At 38.0% G+C, this 19,525-nt stretch overlaps 1 protein-coding gene across 3 annotated transcripts in view; it reads right to left on the reverse strand.

The window, feature by feature from the left end:
• b4galnt4b (beta-1,4-N-acetyl-galactosaminyl transferase 4b) overlaps nucleotides 1-19,525 on the reverse strand; it is a 120,766-nt gene that overhangs the window by 11,441 nt on the left and 89,800 nt on the right. For all 3 annotated transcript variants that reach the window (XM_046840699.1, XM_046840700.1, XM_046840701.1), the window contains 2 exons: nucleotides 10,119-10,185; nucleotides 4,756-4,899 (listed from right to left, as the gene is read on the reverse strand). In XM_046840699.1, coding sequence (XP_046696655.1) covers nucleotides 4,756-4,899; nucleotides 10,119-10,185 — 211 coding nt within the window. The remainder of the gene's footprint in view (nucleotides 1-4,755; nucleotides 4,900-10,118; nucleotides 10,186-19,525) is intronic.

The following is a 19,525-nucleotide window of genomic DNA, read 5'->3' on the forward strand; positions in this document are numbered from 1 at the left end:
TTGTGCTAAAGTTAGTATGCGTTCATGCTAATGTAAAACAGCACCAACGCAAATTATCATGCGCAAGAAACACTGGGTCCACCAACGAAACTGAAATAAAAATTCAGTGAGTTTGCAGCCTGTCAGCTTGAAAGGTTACTTGCTTGACAACCGAAAGCACAAACATTCGTACAGGTATACAGCAGGGTCCAACAATCTTGAGTGCTGAGAAACACATTCATTGTGCCCTTAAAATACATCTGAAAGAAATTCTTTCGAAATCCGAAACAAGAGCAAATTATACAACAACTTAATGCAACTTTCAGATAGTCCAAAGTCCCCCCCCCCTCTGTGTTTATCTTCATATTCGCACCATATACAGTATTTTTGTAATATATATTGCACCTTTGCACTCCAATAATACGTTAATTGTATATTGCTAACTGCATTTTATTCGCCCTGAACTGGACTCTGCACAATGACAAAGTTGAAATTAATCTAATCTGATCTTATCTAATCTAATTAAATTAATACTGGCATCAAACAGTATAACACTAAACTCAACTCATTCAGGACCTCACTAATCATCCGACCCAGTTACAGGAATCTATTTATTATCGCAACACTTTACTCCACACCAACGGTTTGTCATGACTGCTTTTACATTAATTTGCCCCAGCTGTGGATTCCTTGCTAATAGAAAAGTTGTCACCTTGTGACCGTGACATCACACTTGCAGTCTATAAAAGGCCAGTGTTATTTCATGCTCATCCTCAATTCAATTCAACTCAATTCAGTTCAGTTAAGGAGCAATTCAGTTTGTAGAGCACTTTTAACAATGGACATTGTCTACATACAAAGTTCCCTGGTGGTCTAGTGGTTAGGATTCGGCGCTCTCACGACCGCGGCCCGGATTCGGTCAGGGAACAAAACCCAGTCATTAAGGTTGCACAAGCCAGTGCACTCTTAGTGCTGGTCCCAAGCCTGGATGAATGGGGAGGGTTGCGTTAGAAAGGGCATCCAACGTGTAAAACGTGCCAAATCGAACATGCGGATCACGAATACGGATGATCCACTGTGGCGACCCCTAATGGGAGAAGCCGAAAGAAAGTCTACATAATATGAGGTTAAGATTTCTTGTAAGTTTATCCCTAATGATTGAGCCAGTGACCCATGTGGGAAGGAAAAACTCTCAGAGGTGATAAAAAAAAGAAACCTTGAGAGGAACCAGACTCAAAAAGAAACCCATGGCACCAAATTTTGCGTTTGCTTTTCCAGTTGCGTCTTGCTAGCGAAGGAGTCGAGGAGGTGCAATCAAAATACAGAGCATAGTGCTATGATCTTTCACACACCAGGACAGTCTGAGTGAATATATTAACCCACAGATGGAAGTGATGAGTTATGGTAGTCCCTATACTGTAGTTTACTAATTTGTTTTGGATGAATTTGGACGTTATTTGCTGTCTTTCTGAATGAAACCAATGAAGTGTTTAAGTTGGCATGTACCATTTTGAAAGTGTGTTTATTTCAAGAGTGTATTTCACAAATCTAGAGAGTTGTTCACAAAACTGGTTCATCATTGTGCTTAAAAAGTTTTTTTTTGGTATTGCAGGTCAGTTTCATTAATCAGATGCAGACTTGTTCACAAATCAGGTTCTGAACTCAAATCAGTGCTCATTTCTACAGCTTTAATAATAAACCGGTAAAAAAAAACGTTACAATCACTGGTTCAAGAGTACGAATAAGGTCTTTAGTCCCTATCTTACTCCTGCCATCTTCCTTTTCGAATTTAGCATGTGCACACAAGGCCAAAGAACAAGGTTAACTCCAACCAGATTGGATCGTCTCCCTCTTTATCCTTGCATTGTGTAAAAATCCAAACTCACCTCGCATCCGTGTGAAAATTAGTGATTTTATTTGTTCTAACAAGCCGCAATAAATAATTCGCTTAAATTATTTGAGGCTTGGACATCTGCATAGAGAGCTCTGGCATAATTTCAGCAAAGCAAGCTATTCAAATACCCTTGAATATTCATCATCTTTCTTTGGTGCTTAATGGCAGCCTTGAGGAATAAAGCTAACAGCCAATATGGCTGCAAAACCCACTAGGAAATAAAAGGTGAGTGCCTTCAGCATGTTACAGCAGCAAGAATTAAGAAAGATAGAAGACACGTGGGATGCCCTGGGGTCCATACTGCGCCAACGTGACAGCCCAGAAACACAAAAAGTAGTTTTGTGAACCGGATTGGAACAGGATGCGATCAAAGATTTACTGAAATTGCCAAAGGGATTCCAGCTTTGGTTCAGACACAATACAGTCGATAAAGTGATGCTCCTTCCGTCTGCATACAAAGCACTGGAGTCTTATAACCACAGTCTCCTGAGCATACGATACACAGGGTATTGAGTCCCTGTTTTGCACTGCCAAACACAGATGTCTGACATACAAGATCGAAGCCTATTGACTATAATCACTACAGAAATGCAGCCTTGACTCATAAAAAGGCGACAGAAATAGTATATAGAGTACAAAGTCTGGCTGATATTTTCTGATTTTAAAACGGGAGACAAAACTTGACCCATTTAAGATCTTAAACTTTTATGAAGCCAAGTTTTAGACTTGAAATATCCCAACTTTTTAACTTGATGAACAGCTTCCAACTGTTTTTTTCCCTCCATAGTTCTTTTTGTTTTGTGTAGAGAACAATACACAGCAACACACATTCACTTATCAGGAACACCTGTATGCCTATTCACTCATGCAATTATCTGATTAGCCCATCATGTGGCAGCAGCGCTCTCCAAGAAATCATGCATATCTGGGCCTGGGGGGAAAATATGATTGTCATTTTGACTGATTGTCAGTGCCAGACTAACAGGTGTGAGCATTTCTATAACCACTGATTTTCTGGGATTTCCACACACACACCAGTATGTAGAGTTTACACAGTATGGTGAGAAATTAAAGCAGATAAGCAGAAGATTTATGGATGGAAATGCTGAGACGGATTGTATCCCTCTGCACAGTGGTGGTGAGCAGAAAAGCATCTCATAATGCATACAATGGGTTCTACTTCTGTCAGCCATGAACAGAAAGCTGAAAGTGGATTGCGCTCATCTATGATGAATCTCGAAGTGTCAGGCATGAATCTATAGACCTAATATACCCTGTGTTTACATTCCAGGCTGGTGGAGGTGGTGTAATGGTGTGGGGAAGGTTTTCTTGACACCCTTTGGACTTATTTATACCAATCATCATAAGTCGATTTGAGTATTGTTCTTGACAATGTGCAGTCCTTCGTGGCTACAATTTACTCTTCACCTAGTGGATACAGCCAGTATATTAATGTAACATGTCACAAAGCAAATGTTATCTCAATCTGACTTCATGAACATGACAATAAGTTATGGTAATTTTAGTCCTAATATTTTACATATTACATGATTTTCTTCAGTGGCTTTTCCGATCACTATGTCTGAACCTATCCTATAGATGTGACATAATTAGAGATTCACAGCATGAAACATCATGTAACGATCTCAAAATGGACCAGAATCCCAAAGGAATGATTTTAAAATCTAGCAAAATCCACAGCATGAATGGAAGCCCTATTTAGAATTAATATAATGTTTCTAATACAGTGCTCAGAAAGCATAAAGCTTATCCCACAGCATGATCGTGTAGAATTTACTTACATTTTTTGCAGGTTATGGCTTCCATCTTGTTTTAGTTATGGCATACATTCTCACTGCATGATATACCTGTCTCAAGGATTCAGGTATTACACCATTGAAGGCCTATCGCCATCAAGGCCTATGATCATCAAAATAAAGATAACATTTTAAAACATTTTAGTTGATTATAAAAAAAAATAAAAAGTTAAATAACTGGTTTGGTCAAGTAATTAGCCCCTTAGAGAACACCAATATAAACTTGCTCAGATGCAACCAATACACTTTCAGAAAAAACACCAGGCTAATTGTCCAATCTGACATCAATTGTAGTTGCATTAATTACTTCAGAATAAAACCAGCTGTTTTATTACATTTCCACTGTTGGTACTGTGAAGAATTCACTGTGGTTAAGAAAGTGCTTATTTGCACTATGCAAAAGCACAGCTGGAAGACATATGCCATCTGATACCATCTGGCATAAGGGTGCTATGGTCTAATGAGGGCAAAATTGACTGAACTCCAAGCACTATGTTTGCTTGCATACCATCCAAAACATACAATACCTACTGTAAAGCATGGTGGTGGCAGCATTATGCTGTGGGGATGTTTCTCTTCAGCCGAGACTGGTCGATTAGTCAGGATTGAAAAGAAAATGGAAAACCTGCATCCCTCTGCTGGACACCTGAAGATGGGCAGGTCATTCACCTTCCATTCACTAATTGTTTAATTATAGGGAGGTGCATTGAGTAACCAAGTCAGAGCCCTAACTAAAATCTGATAGTAAATCTGTGGATGAATTTGAAAGTGCATTTCATTGATGCTCACCATGCAATTTGACTAAACTTCTACAAGGAAGAATTATCAATATTATATCCAAAAGATATGTGTCTCTACAAAGTATAAAATCAGGACAATAATAACTTTCCCAACCTTCTCATTCAATTTCTTTGGTTTATTTTATTACGTTTCAGAACTGTTGCCTTTTTCTTTCATTAGTTTGATGTTGCAAGGCAAAATTATACAGGCTGTATATCCAACATTAGATTTTATAAACCCATAAAATATATAAACACACACAAACACACACACAGGAGTACCCACTCTTGTAGAACGTGTCACGTGGGTCTGGTCTGAGCATGTCTGCAGCATGGGTGTGTGAACCGTGGACTTCCTGCAGAGTGTGTGTGTGGCTGGCCAAGGTCTGCGGGATGTGTTTCACACTGTTCATCTTCAGGCTGGACTCATCTGCGGTGAGAGAGAACGAGAGGGGGAAGTGAGAAAAAGGGTCACACGGTCAACTTCACACATATGAGCAACAGCTTGGCGGATGAGAGATGACAGTGTAGGTCACTGAGATCAACCGAGGCAAGAACGGCAAGAAAGACAAAACTTAAAGCTGCACTCAATGGGAAAATGTCAGGATGTATTACATCTGGTCAGGTAGGTTAATGTAACATTTGAGAGACAGAGACAGTATGCAAGTATGTGTGGATATTTGTGGGTGTATATGAGAATTGGAATAAAAGAAATCACAGGGCAGTTATAACTAGAGTTTGACCGAGTCATCGGTTTTGCTGATTAATCACCAATGATCACAGATTGGCCCATGGAACTATCTGTAATCGGCAAAAATCCATACTGATAGTTTTTCCAGGTTGCTGAGAAGGTCAGCTGTCACTATACAAATTGAGGCGAATCACTAACACCTATTTCTGTTTGTTTTGACAAGAACTAGAACTGTTTTGACACCAGATCTGCTTTCTCCATTTTAATTTGCGGCTACTTAACTTAGAGAGGTGGAAAGTAATAATTATATTTACTTGTGTTACTGTAATTGAGCAGTTCTTTGTGTACTTCTACTTTTAAAAGTAGTAAAATCTGTAATTTTACTTTGACTTAATATGATTGTTTGAACTACATTTTAATTCATTTTAATACATTTTAATTAATTATTGTTATTGAGTAAAAAAACCCAAAAACAAATAAATAATAAAAGGGGGCTAAAAAATTACGCTCTGGAAACTGCTGCACTGATTAATTAATGGGCCGGTGTATCATAATCACTCTTGTGGAAATTTTGTGTATTTTTTTTTTTAATACAAGGTCTTTGTAAAAAGCTGTATTCAAACTTGAGGCTAAATTGTACATAGTAAACAACAGCTGTGTGTAGGAAATGGAGTTCTGCCAAAAAAAATAGAGGCATGTCTCAGTAAGGTGCAATTCTGACCTTGAAGTAGATTTTTTCCACTTTAGAATGATACACTCAATACATGGACAAAAGTATTGGGACACCTGACTTTTCCAGCCATATGGTTTTTCTTTCTTTTTTTTAAACTGTTACCATAAAGCTGAAAGTCTTTGCATGTGATAGAATTAAATTTTCCTTTGAACTAGGAGACCAAACCCATTCCAGGATGGAAATGTAACTGTGCACAAAGCCGGCTCTATGAAGATATGCTTTACATGGGATGGACTGGAAGATCTACCAACTGAACACCTGTGGGATGAATGTGAACAATGACTGGACCCCAGGCCTCCTCACCTACTTCAATACCCGACTTTACTAACACCCTTGTGGCTGAATTAGCACAAAATCTCCACAAAATCCAGTGAAACATCTTCCCAGAAGATTGGAGGTTATTATAACAGCAAATGGGGACTGAATGTAAAATAAAAAATAACATACAACTCTTCAAGCCATGCATATTACCTCACATTGTCTATTATGTCTGAAATCTACCTAGTTCTCTTTATTGCATCTTGCATTTTGAATCTTGGATTTTTACACACTGACCTTGAGCCCTTTTTTTAACGACTTTGTACCTGTTCACAATTTTTTATACTCTGTCAATGAGATAAAATTTTAAAAAGATAAATCTGAGCCTGTACTGGGCCTCCATAATGAGCGTCTACAGTCTATTCTGTGTGTAATTGGACACACACACACACACACACACACACACTGCTGTACACCTTCAGAATTTATAACGTTTTCTCAGCTAACACTGCAAAATCTCACAAGTGTCTGTCTGACTGGCCAGTAATGAAAACACACTTTAATTAGTCGTATCGATCAGCTTTGGGTTTGTGTTGTGTGCGTGTGTGTGTGTGTGTTCCACGCTCTGGAATTATAAATGAAGCGGATAAAAAGAGAGGGAAAGAGAGCAAGACTTTGCCGTAAGGCTTTGACAGCTGAATCCAGACAGCACTACATAATGGAGTATGTATCACTCCGAGCATTTTGAGTGCTCACAGACGTATGCCCTCACTCAGCTGTGAGAGTTTGCACTTGTGTGTGTGTGCATGTGTGCATGTGCGTGTGTGTGTGTGTGTGTGTGTGTGTGTGTGTGTGTGTGTGTGTGTTGTCTGTTCATTCAGCTTTATCTCCCAGCATTATGTGAACTCTCACAAGTGTCTGCTCGACTGGCCAGTGGTGAAAATGCACTTTAATTAGTTGCATCGATTGGCTGCAAGTTTGCAAGTGTGTTTGTTTGCAAGTGTGTGTGTGTGTGTGTGTGTGTGTGTGTGTGTGTGTGTGTGTGTGTGTGTGTGTGCGTATTTAAACGTGTGTGGGTTCTCTGTGCATTCCTCTCTGACAGAGCAGTCTGGGTGATTAATGATTGGGACAGCGTATTACACTTTGCACTGTATTCTCTGGGTGAGCGGAGGCGACCAGGCTGTGTTCTGTAATGCACGTCCCTCTCTCCCTCAGCTTGTTAACTATAGCACGGATTAAAAGGAAAAAGCGCTTTAGCCTCGAAAAAAAAAAAGTTATAAATAAAGCAAAGCTCAAACGTGGGCACACAGTCTTCTGGCATTGGTGGGAAAAGCATGTGTGAATAAAAGACCTTTCCATTTGTCAGTGGAGGCTAATATAAGGGGTTGGGGGTTGCGAACATGTGTGTATGTAGATAGGAGAACAAGTGAAAGGACACGAAAACAACAAGTGAGATTCAAATCAAGACATCGTTTGGCTTGTTGTTGTTGAAATTTGAATGTCTTTACAGAGCATTTTCTACAATATACTGTATGAAATACATGCCCATTCCACCTTTAATACCCATTTGCTGTTACTCTAAAATAACCTCCACTTTTCTGGGAAGATGTTCCACTAGATTTTGAAGTGTGCTTATAGAGATTTGTGAGATGTCATTCAGGAGGAGGTCCTGGGTGCAGTCAGTAATTAAATTCATCCCAAAAGTGGTGGAGCCTGTGATTTTTCATAGGGGTGGCCAAGCTGGGGCCAGGAGGTACTCTGGGGTGGCACAGAAAATATAATTTGGCACTTATCCAACCTTAAAATACTTTTTAAAATATTATAGGCACTTAAATCATAATATGATTTAATGTGCAATTGCTACAATATTTTAATAAAAATAAAAATTGATAGAAAATTCCCATAAAATGTATAATCTTTTCCATTTTTTGGAAAAATTGGAAATATCTGACATTTTGGAAATCGGTGATTACCGGTGAGAGTTGCGGTGAGTTATCGTGTAGACATGATCGAGGTCCTCCAAAGTCAATATCTGAGGAAAAACTTTTATCTTTTGAAAAGCTACAAATTGGCTGGTTCCAATATTTTTGCCCATCTGGTGTTATGTAGCATTTATTTTTGCTCTTATGCACAAATAAAAAGCTCTGTTCATTTATTATTGTGGTTTAAAATATGTATTATATTTTTTTATTTGTAAGTTATGAATGAAATTTCCATAACAACACAGCTTGTCTTGAATAAATATTAATCTCATTCATATTCATATCATATGAAAACTGATTTATATTCATATCTTGGGTCAATATTTTCTTAGTAATACTTTTACTGGCCGAAACTAATACACCTTTTGCCTAATTTACAGCAGGAAGACGTCTGAGAACTGTCTCCATGCTCTGTGTGTCTGCATCCTGATATTTCTTTACTTATTCTACTTGGAAAAAAAAAAACCAAGCTCTGTCAGATTGGATGGAGGTTCCAATCTTAGTGCATCTGAGTTCTGCTCTTTGGAGTATTCTATTACATTGAGGTTTTTGGGTTTGGACCACTCCAATGTAGTGTCAGGTCTTTGTACCTTCCATTTTACATTTATTTCGCAGATGCCCTTATCCAGAGCGACGTACAAAAGTGCTTTGAAGACTTTCTCTCTCAATGAATACATTCACACTGGTTTACTAGGTTGCAAACTTGGGATACTATCAGCCTAAGACTCAGTTGGAGGAAATTATACACATTTTTTTATATTTATGGTGGTATCAAAAAGTTTTGAGACTCGCTCTGATTACAAGAAAGTACTTTACTGATCTACATTTACACACTATCACCTGCAAAATAGTCCCCTTGCTCAGCAATACAGTGCTCCCAGTGTTCCTGCCACTTCTGGAATACGTCTAACCCTAACCCTAACCCTAACCCTAATCCTAGAAGTCTTTTTTCCAAAGCGTGTCAAGCACCTCCTAGCTGGATCTCAGAAACAGTGTCAAAACAGCAAACTCTGAGCTGGATCTTCATCTTCGGAATGAGGGCCAAGTCTGCCGGAGTTAAATCAGGCGAGTAGGGTGCGTTCGGGGGTGAGATTACAATGTTTCCGGCAAGAAACTCATATGTGAGTAGAGCTCAGTGACAGGGTGGGCACATGGTCAAAATAGCAGATGTGGTAATGCATGTGTTCAGATTAGCACCAGTTAGATATAGGATAGGGTTTTTTGCACAATGACTTATGAAGGTCGGTGCTCCCTGTGACTGTGCGTGCTGCCTTGTTCTGCCATCTGTTCGTTTGCTACAAAACTAGTCTCGAAATTTTATAAAACCACCTTATTCACAACTACATAAAGCAAAAAGGGTTTCAGGAAGTGGTGCGTCTTTCACTGCTCCCACTTATTCCTGTATTGCTACGATTTAAATCTCGTAATCTAAGATTATTATTTTTAATGTGGCACTAAATGCTGTTGTAGAAATCCAATGTCATAGCCAATGAGAAAAAATGATGCCTCCACTACCATGCTTCTTTTTCTTTTCTTTTTTTTCATCCCTATGGATGCAAGCCAATAAAAATAATGGAAGAACATTCCAACTTGCTAAAATCACAACTTCAGCTGGTGGGCTGTTGTAAATGAACAGGGTTAATGCACATTTTTTATGATAGCTGTGTTGCCGAATTTGAAAAATGTAAGCATTCCTGACCGTCTTTCACTGCTGCCTGATTGCACAATTTTGGCTTTAACCATGAAATGTGAACACATTTTGACTCACAGCAACTCACGAAATGATGAAATTCGGAAGTAACTGCACGCTGAAGTAAATCTGAATGACAAACGGTGACATGAGAATATTGCTGCCTATTACACTGAGGAATAAGTGTGTGGTATACAGGATAAGAATGTGTGAGGAATTATGTGATACAAGCAGGTAATTTAAAGCAGAACTAAAACGCCGATAGAGCTCATTTGAGAAAGGAAGGCGCGATTACCAGTGTACAGAGAGATGTACGCCGAGTCGATGACATCATACTTCAAGCCAGGCAAAAAGGGTCTCCACTGAAAGAGAAAAGGAAAGTCAGAGATAAATAGTGAGAAGACAGACATGCCGGAGGTCCGTTATTGCTTTAGAATACGAGGAGCTCGAGCGATGGCTCTGCCACTTTAAAATAGCTGCAAGACAGACAGGCTGCAATTCTTCTAAAGAGGCTGTGCAATTACTACATCACATCTTCTTAGCCTCGCCGTGATTGCACGAGACAGGTCATTTACCAGAACAAAAAAGGTCTAATTACACCACTGCAAGCTGTAGCCTGTACACACACATACACACATACTGAGGAACCGACACACTCCTACTCAGACAAATGTCTTGGACATTTCTATTATCATTATGCTGCTTTTAGTGTATCATAAAGACGTGATAGAATGAGGCTATTGCTTGACAGTTGATGAGTAAAGACAATGATGCTAACTAACTAGTCATTCAAGACACACACACACCACATTTCCACACCATATGTGTGTAGGACTTCTTCCTAAAAACTACACAGTAGGGGTGTGCATCTTCATTTAAAAAAAAAAAAGGACGATGCGATTCGCATCTCGATGATTAGCCAACGATACGATTCGATTCAACAAAATGTGATTCAATGGGAAAAAATAGGACACTATGCAATTAAATATGCTACAAATAGTTATTTCATTTCTTTGGTTCAGACAGACAGAAAATCGTCAATTAACTTAATTTCTTCTGACTTTCACAAACACGTCTTTTTAATGCAAGCAAAAAATAAATAAATAATTGTTTAAATAAAACCAGAGTTTTTTCTGTTCTGTCTCCAGGAAGATCTACCTCTGCTGCAGTGGTGCTGAGGAAATGCGCTCGAGAAACAGTTCAGCGAGAAGAAATCAATCTATATATTCAATATTGGTCACAAATTATATGACAAAAGTAGCAAAAGTACACACATCCTTCACTTCAGTAGAAGTACAGATACTGATGTTTAAAAATACTCTAGTAAAAGTTGAAGTACTGATTATAATTTTTTACTTGAGTAAAGAAGTTTGGGCTCTGACATTAGCTTAAGTAAAAAGTAGCCATTACTACTACCTGTTTTAGTGTCACACTGGTAACTGGTAACTTATTCGCACATTTGTAAGAAGGGAAGAAATATGAATGCTTTATGTATATTTGTATATTTATTATTAGTGAAACCAAACTCAACATTGAGCATGAAGACAAAATATTATTGTAAATGTTTTAAAGTAAAAATGTTTTAAATTACATAAATCATCAGGACCAAACCAAACGGAACCTTTGCTATGTTTCCACACGGACGGTTAAGGACGTGATACCGGAGACACTGTACCTCTTCTAACTTTTATACAAATTAAAAAATTTTTCAATGTGAATTGGTTTATTTAAAAGTAGCTTTCTATTCATATATTTATTATGCCTGTGAGGGAAATATTCACTGAGATTCAGGTTTTTCTTTGTATGTGTCTGTGAAAAGAGCTGACAGACATCAGAGAGTGCCCGCTGTCTGTTTCCTTTTTTTTTTACAAAAGCACAGTGTTTTATTATGAATGTATAAAAGTAGATTCTTTACAGATTTGAAAGATACATTGGATTGTACGATCAAAAAAGCTAGAGTAATTTCAGTTCGTTTCGGCATTATGAGGAAAAAGAGTTAATTGTGCGCATCATGGCGGATTTTGGTGCTGATTTGCGAATTGGCGCATCAGTAAAATAAATGTTTACTGATTAAATAAAATTTTTCGGTAGAGGTTTTTTAGACTCGCCTCTTTAATATTTATTTATTTATATCTTTAATAAAAAATGGTCAAACAGAAATGCGGGCCACATTATTCGTACGTTAATAAAATTTGTGCCGTTAAAATCAATTTGCGCTAACGCGTTATTTTTGACAGCCCTAATTAATATATTAATACAAAATGAATTTCAAATTGTGTATCCAGTCTGAACTTCCACCATATAGAACACAAGCAGAGAAAAGATGATGAACAGGAATGCCTACTTCTGTGGTGTATGAGAGCCCGGAAATGATACACCAGTGGTAGATTTAAAAAGTCGCACAATGATAGGAAATGCAATTACATTTTGATTCAATTCAATTCAATTCAATTCAATTCAATTCAATTCAATCAGGAAACAGGTTAATTGGCTGAAAACAGCACGCAATTAAAAAAATTAAAATTGATCATGTTACCAAATAGATTAAAACTAAAGGAACGAGTCAGATTTAAAAATGTAAGAAGTAGAAAGTACAGATATTTGCATAACAATGTAATAAGTGAAAGTAAAAAGCTGTCCGAAAAATAAATACGAAGTAAATAATGAAGTAAAGTACTGATACCAGAAAAATCTACCTAAGTACTGTAACTAAGTATTCGTTCTTTGTTACTTTCCACCTCCAACAACAAGCTCTGGAGCTCTTCACAACACTTGATTTATTGAACATTGGGAGAAACTCAAACATGCGACTCTCTGCACCTCACAACCACATACGAAAATTTAATATATGGCCATATATCAACATATATATAAAATAAAGTTTAATGATATATGTGAAGATATATAAACTTATTTGTAGTTTTATTGGTTGCTTGAGACAGATATAATAAACTATGTGGAAAGCATTTTTCTTTTACTAATGTTTCTATACACATTTAGGGTACATATACATTAATATATTGTGTAACACTATTCAGGATACATTAGAGTACATTTATGAGATACCTGATGTTGAGTTATGGAATTAGTTACTATGTAAAAAGTGTCACAGATTTGAATGTAGAATTTGCTCATGGGATTATTCAACAATGATACACTCCTAAAGAGGAATTTAAAAGGTCAGTTTATCTTACACATCTCTGCTGTTGGATGTAGATACACCAAATATAAATCGAAATTGTTTTCAATTGTTCAAATCAAGTAGCACATTATGAGTGTGTGCATTATAAATACAAGGATGAACATCCTAAATTTCACTCCCTATAGATAAATAAATCAGTGCAAATATGTTAAAAACGATTTATCGTGATACAAATGCCAACATGTATCCCATGCACACTTTTTAAACCGTTGAATCACATTGTTAACTTTTATGCCAACGCACCCATGCGAATCGGTGAATCTTGCCATCCTCACTACATGGCGCATCTCTCATTCTCTTTCTACTGCTATCACAGACAACTACATCACCCCTCTAGGAAATAACTTCAAGCTAACAAACACTAAAAGAAAATTGGACATCCAGGGTAAATTCCCATCTTAGTGTTTCTGGGACAGGATTATAAAATATCAAACCAAATCCTGATTACATTTTTCCAACACATAAATATATATATTGTGACGACGGGCCTCCACCTCAGGAACCAAAAGGGGCAAGTGCTCTGAACTTAACTGTCAACAGTGCGCGGAAGAACTGCGCTGAGACGGCGTGTCCCAACGCAGCAAACGAGGAGGCATGGCGTCCTTACAAGACACGGCTGGAGCTCATTTGGAGTGGCAGCCCCTCACTGTCTTCAAGCCCAGCGAGGCTTATAAAAGGCAGCCAGGAGGACAGTGAGGTGGAGAACCGACTAATAGCAGCTTTCTTCCCGGTTTCTCTCACTACAGGCTAAAGACGGCAGATGCAGAAGAGGAACCCGCGCAACGCCTCATAAGTGAGGGATGATTCATGGGCCTTGCGGCAGGAAGACCCTGACCCCTACGAGCTGATGGTGACTGTGGCAGAGTCAGCCCGCCTGTCAGGTGTTTTGCTTTTTTTGTTCTTTGTCTATAAACCATCCTCACATAAGTTTACTACCGTGTTGTGTTCACCTCTTTTTAGTCCAGTTTTCCTGTGATTTCCGGGTTTAGACCTTTATCTTCATACATTTTTTTGCTTTGTTTTTGATTTTCTTGTCAGGTGGTCCCTGCCTCTTAACCACAGCCATGAATTCCTAGCTACAGGGGTGTTAGTAAAGTCAGGTACTGATGGAGGGTGTGCTGAGGAGGCCTGTTTTGCAATCGAAGGTCCATCCCAAAATGTTTAATAGGGTCATTTCTATAGCTGGGGACTCCAGATCTTCCATTATGGATCTCAATTTATGCATAGGGTCATTGTCATGCTGGAACTGGTTAGGGTCTAGTTTGAGTATGGTTTGGTCCAAGTGAAAGGAAAATGTAATGCTAGTCCAGCCAAAGACGTCCTATACAATTTTGTGCCTCCAACATTGTGCTAACTGTTGAGGAAGAACCAAATATGGCAGAAAAAATCCTAATACGTTTGTGCATATATTGTACATGCATGCACTGTCATCTATGTATGGTATGCATGCAGTTAGTATTCCCTCCACACTTCTGCATATATATATTCAAGGTCAGCTGTGCTTTTCGGGAACTGACTGAGTGCTGCTGCTGCACAATCGCAGGATGTGGGATGCACATACTATATGCAAATGCTGTAATGCTGACTTGTCAAAATTATTGCACAAAGCACACATTATGTAATGTGTGACACAACGCATTTACAGTATTGCCGTTCAACCGTGACTAGTATCCTAGAACCACATGACTCTGGTTCTTTATTGTTTGGAAGTTGTATAACTTACAGTAGGTTGACCCTTGGCTTAGTATTTACTCATTCATCTGAGATACAGTATTATTCAGGGTGTCTAGTTACAAACAGTGTGGAACGTCACTCTGGAACTACTGCTGATGGCATTAAGGATAAATTCATGCAAAATATGACAGTAACGTATCAATAATATGACACAAGGTTTCGAGATTACTTATATTAATCTCAAGTGTTTTAAATCAAACCGGACAAATAGGAATGCCGGTCTTAACAAGCCTCCAAATGTGCCAATCCCTCGGCTGCACAGCATGCATTCTTTCTTCACTCTGCACGCATTGCATCAGAAACCTTCTTGTTTCATCATTCTCTTCTTTCCTGCTCTCTCTTTCTCTTTGACAAAAATAAATAAATAAAAATCAAAGTTGCTGCACATTAGCTCCAGTATAATGTTGAACACCTGCAATTGTCTAAAAGGAGCCAAGTAGATAGGTCACGCCAAAAATATATTGCGGTGACATTACGTTAGATGTGTATTATTAATTGTTCGCATATGGACCAGCTGAAGACGTGACAATCCTTTACAGTTTTTCTCAGTTGCTTTGGAGCAGGGGTCCCCAAACCTTTTCTCTAGGAGGGCCACACAATTTTTCCTTTGTTTAATAGGGCAAAAATGATCAGTCAGAAAATTACATAGACCTGAGTGACTACCAGTATAATTGTGGAGATTTTATTCTGGTTTTAAAATTATTTATTATGCCTCCTATTTACTTACTTATAAATACTATTTGTGGGTGAATCTAACAAAAAAATTGGCTACTAAACTAAAGGTCGACCGATTTTATTTTTCAATACCAATAGTGAGGGTGGAATGTACTTGACGATAAACGATTAATCACCCAATAGTTTTTAAAATGGATAAAAAAACAAACAAACATAAAACTTTATTTAAAATAGTACTGAACTTTATGACAAAAATGTTGAAATGTAAAACAGTACTGAATCATGGACATGTGATAAACAAAATAAATATGAATATTCATTTATAAACAATTATATAATTTATACATTATAAATACAGCACTCTCCATGCAGCATGCAGTCTCAAGTGTAAAACCACATCGCAGTGATTGGCCTCTAGAGGGCGTTCTTGTAATGACATCTGACCGGAAGCAGGAAAAACTATCAGTATGGATTTTTTCTAGCACTATCGGTGGATCAACCTCTATTATTAACTAACGGAAGTTTTAGTTTGAAAGCCAACGTTTATTATCAAATACAGATGATATGAGAAAACCTATATTTAAAATAAAAAAATTTAAATATGTCTCTAGCATTGTTCGGAGGGCCGATCCAAATTTAGGGGCTGGTCGTAGTTTGGGGACCCCAGATCAGATATGAAATTCTCAAAACTACTTTTTCAACCTCCACATCATGTATTTACTTGTGCACATCATAAACACATTTTCTTGTTGCTTTGGACAAACTGTGAATGCTTTGGTACATTCATTTAATTGATTGTGTACAATTGTCTGCTGTTTCTTATTGATTGTTTTCTATTGCATTTAAAATCCCACATACAGAAATGTGTACATTTGTGCTGTTAAAATTCATAGATGCTGAACAGAAGAAATTCAGTCTTGTGCATTTTTAATCACTGTAATCAGAACCGTAGTTTACATCAAGAAATACTGGAAAATGACCAAACATTTTGACAATCTTGCTTGTTAACAAAAACAAAAGGACTGATTGCAATGATACTTACTTTTGAGAGATGAACTAAGGATTTTGTGAAGTTACAGGTGTAACAAATCTCCCTTGTTCTGTGCTGGAAGAAAAACAGACAGGCAGTAGTTCACCAAGCACAGCTTTTTAATTTAACTTTCAGTTTCGCCCCGGCGCTTTTCTTTCCAGTACTCACACCAGGGCTCACCCACACTTTTGTGGTTCCGGACACCTTTTCTCAGCGTCCACCCAGGCCCACTCCCAGATGGTTTAAAGACGACTGGTCTTTCCTCTGCATAAGCTCGTCTCATTAATGGAATGGCACATCTTTCCTTGGTGCCCACCAGAGCTCCTGTGTAGATAGGCATGCCTTTTTCTTAACCTCCACCCAGTCACTGTTCTGAGACCCTTTTGCCAGACAATGGAGTGCCCGTTCTGCTGGCAGTCCCATCTCGCTAAACGGGATGCAGGTGGCGGCTGCAGCACTCCTCCTTGGTCTGGTCGCGTTCCCTCATCAGCGAAATCTCCCTGGCGTCATACATCTGTTCAAGCACGAGATTTTGGCACCACTGTAACAAATCTCACTGGTTCTACACTAGAAGAACGACAGACAGGCAAAAGTTCACCTAGCAGAGCTTTCTTTATTTTACTTTCAGTTTTGTCCCGGCTCTTTCCTTTCCAGTACTCTAGCCGGGGCCCCTCCGCAATCTCGCGGTTCCGGGCACCTTTCCTTGGCGTCCGCCCGGGCCCACTCGTAGATTGGCCGGTCTTTCCTCTGCATCCGCCTGTCTCACTCATGGATCGATTAGTCTCATCAGCTACGGGTAAAGTTTTACCACTCGTTACCACCCTCCACTCATGAACTGCTGCCACAGCAGGCTTTTGCAAGAAATCCAACGTTTTGTGCTGTTTGTACAAATTGTTTTAAAAAATGTACTTACTGGTTTGTAAATATGAAGGTTGACTCAAGAAATGCTCCAAAAAGAAAAACTGTACTATACAAACAATATCAGGTCAAAGTCAGCTGCAGACTCTAGTTTGAAACAACCAGGACGATCGCCCAATATGGCCGACACTGATGGCAACTGGGAGTGTACTCATTAATTTTCCCATTCCATATCCCACAGCTACTTACTTAGCACAGGAGTTCCAAATCCCACATAAACCCACACTATATAAAAGACTTCCTTTTAACATGTCATTGTAAAGTATCATTCTCAGTATCCTGTTTCTCTACCATACCAAGCTATATTACCTTATGTTGGATATCCAGTTTTAACTCTGATTTCCTTGTATTTTGTTTTTGTTCTCTGGATTCTGTAAACACATTACTTGGCCTCGGCCTGTTTGTCGCCCATGATTATTGGTTATGGATTTTTCTGTTTTGCTTATTAAAGAACTTTTCTGTACAGCACTGTTTTGTGAAAATATCCAAGCGTAAACCTTCCAAGTCTAAAAATAGAATATAACATTTTTCCCTAAGAATTCAGAAGCTACTGTTAAGAGATGGCATGCCGCACTACTAATTCAGGACTTTGATGAATAAATGATTTCCCTTGTTCTCCATGCATAATTAAGGACTCTTTCTCTCTTGCTTTAAAATGTATTTTATTTTTTTTTATGCATTTTTTTTGTCAAGACACGGAAAGAGTGAGAATAAAGCCCCTCGTGATTATCTTCCTTGTGAAGGAAAGGCTCGAAATTCCCCTTTGACAGCGAAACCCCATGAATTTATTCATGCCACACGTCTCCCATCTTTGAACTGACTCCTACACACCATCGCTAATTTTTAATGGAGACAAAAGGGACCTAAAGCAGAACGGTTTCATGGCGTAGCTTTTCTTTACGCTCGGAACTTTGATGTACGTGTGCCATAGTGTTTAACCTTTTTTTCCTTTCCAGTGACGGAGAATAAATTAGTTCTGAGAACTTGGGTCCTGGAGGAGTGGTGAAAGGGTCATCCATGGTTAGGTTTTTTTCTTGGTGGGAAGAAAATATGCTGAGTAAGGATGTTTATTTTTTTTTTCTTAATTCAAGACAGGTACTTTCAGAACCTCAATCCAGTAAGTTAATACCGATACTAATATTTTTTTGAAAGCTATCCTTATTAATACTAAATAAAAAAAAAGTAATAATAATAATAAAAGTAATAATACTATTTTAATAATAATAATTTTATTATTATAATAATAATAATTTTATATATATATATATATATATATATATATATATATATATATATATATATATATATGGAGTGTTTATGGAGTTCGGGTTTTTTTTGAAGGAACAAGAGAACAATGACTCTCCTGCTTTTGAATAAATTCTCTCAAAAGCTCTAGATGAACCCTGGTTAGTTTGTATTGTAAACAGAGACACATCAGGAGAAGATATAGTTCCTATTTACCTTAAGTAAATATTCCATTCACTTGATGGAAAAAAAAAATCCCAGTTAGGATTAACGTCAGCATTGATACAACACCGCTATCGAAAGTATAGGTACATTAGGACCAATTTAGCCGTCCCTAACTATCAGCAGTTGCGCAATTTACATTTACAGCATTTGTCAGACTTCATTATCCAGAGCGACTTACAACTGAGCAGCTGAGGGTATAAGGGCTTTGCTCAAAGGCCCAGCAGTGGAAGCTCGGTGGTGCTGAGATCTGAACTTGTAACCAATGCCTTAACCACGAGCCACCACTTTCCAATTAAGTCTCAACATATATATATATATATATATATATACAGTACAGACCAAAAGTTTGGACACACCTGCTCATTCAAAGAGTTTTCTTTATTTTCATGACTATGAAGATTGTAGAGTCACACTAATGGCATCAAAACTATGAATTAACACATGTGGAATTATATACATAACAAAAAAGTTAACTGAAAATATGTCATATTGTAGGTTCTTCAAAGTAGGCATCAAGAGAATGCCAAGAGTGTGCAAAGCAGTAATCTAAGCAAAAGGTGGCTACTTTGAAGAACCTAGAATATGACATATTTTCAGTTGTTTCACACTTTTTTGTTATGTATATAATTCCATATATAATTCCACATGTGTTCATTCATAGTTTTGATGCCTT

Source organism: Silurus meridionalis, chromosome 26, assembly GCF_014805685.1.
Source record: "Silurus meridionalis isolate SWU-2019-XX chromosome 26, ASM1480568v1, whole genome shotgun sequence".
Taxonomy (NCBI): Eukaryota; Metazoa; Chordata; class Actinopteri; order Siluriformes; family Siluridae; genus Silurus; species Silurus meridionalis.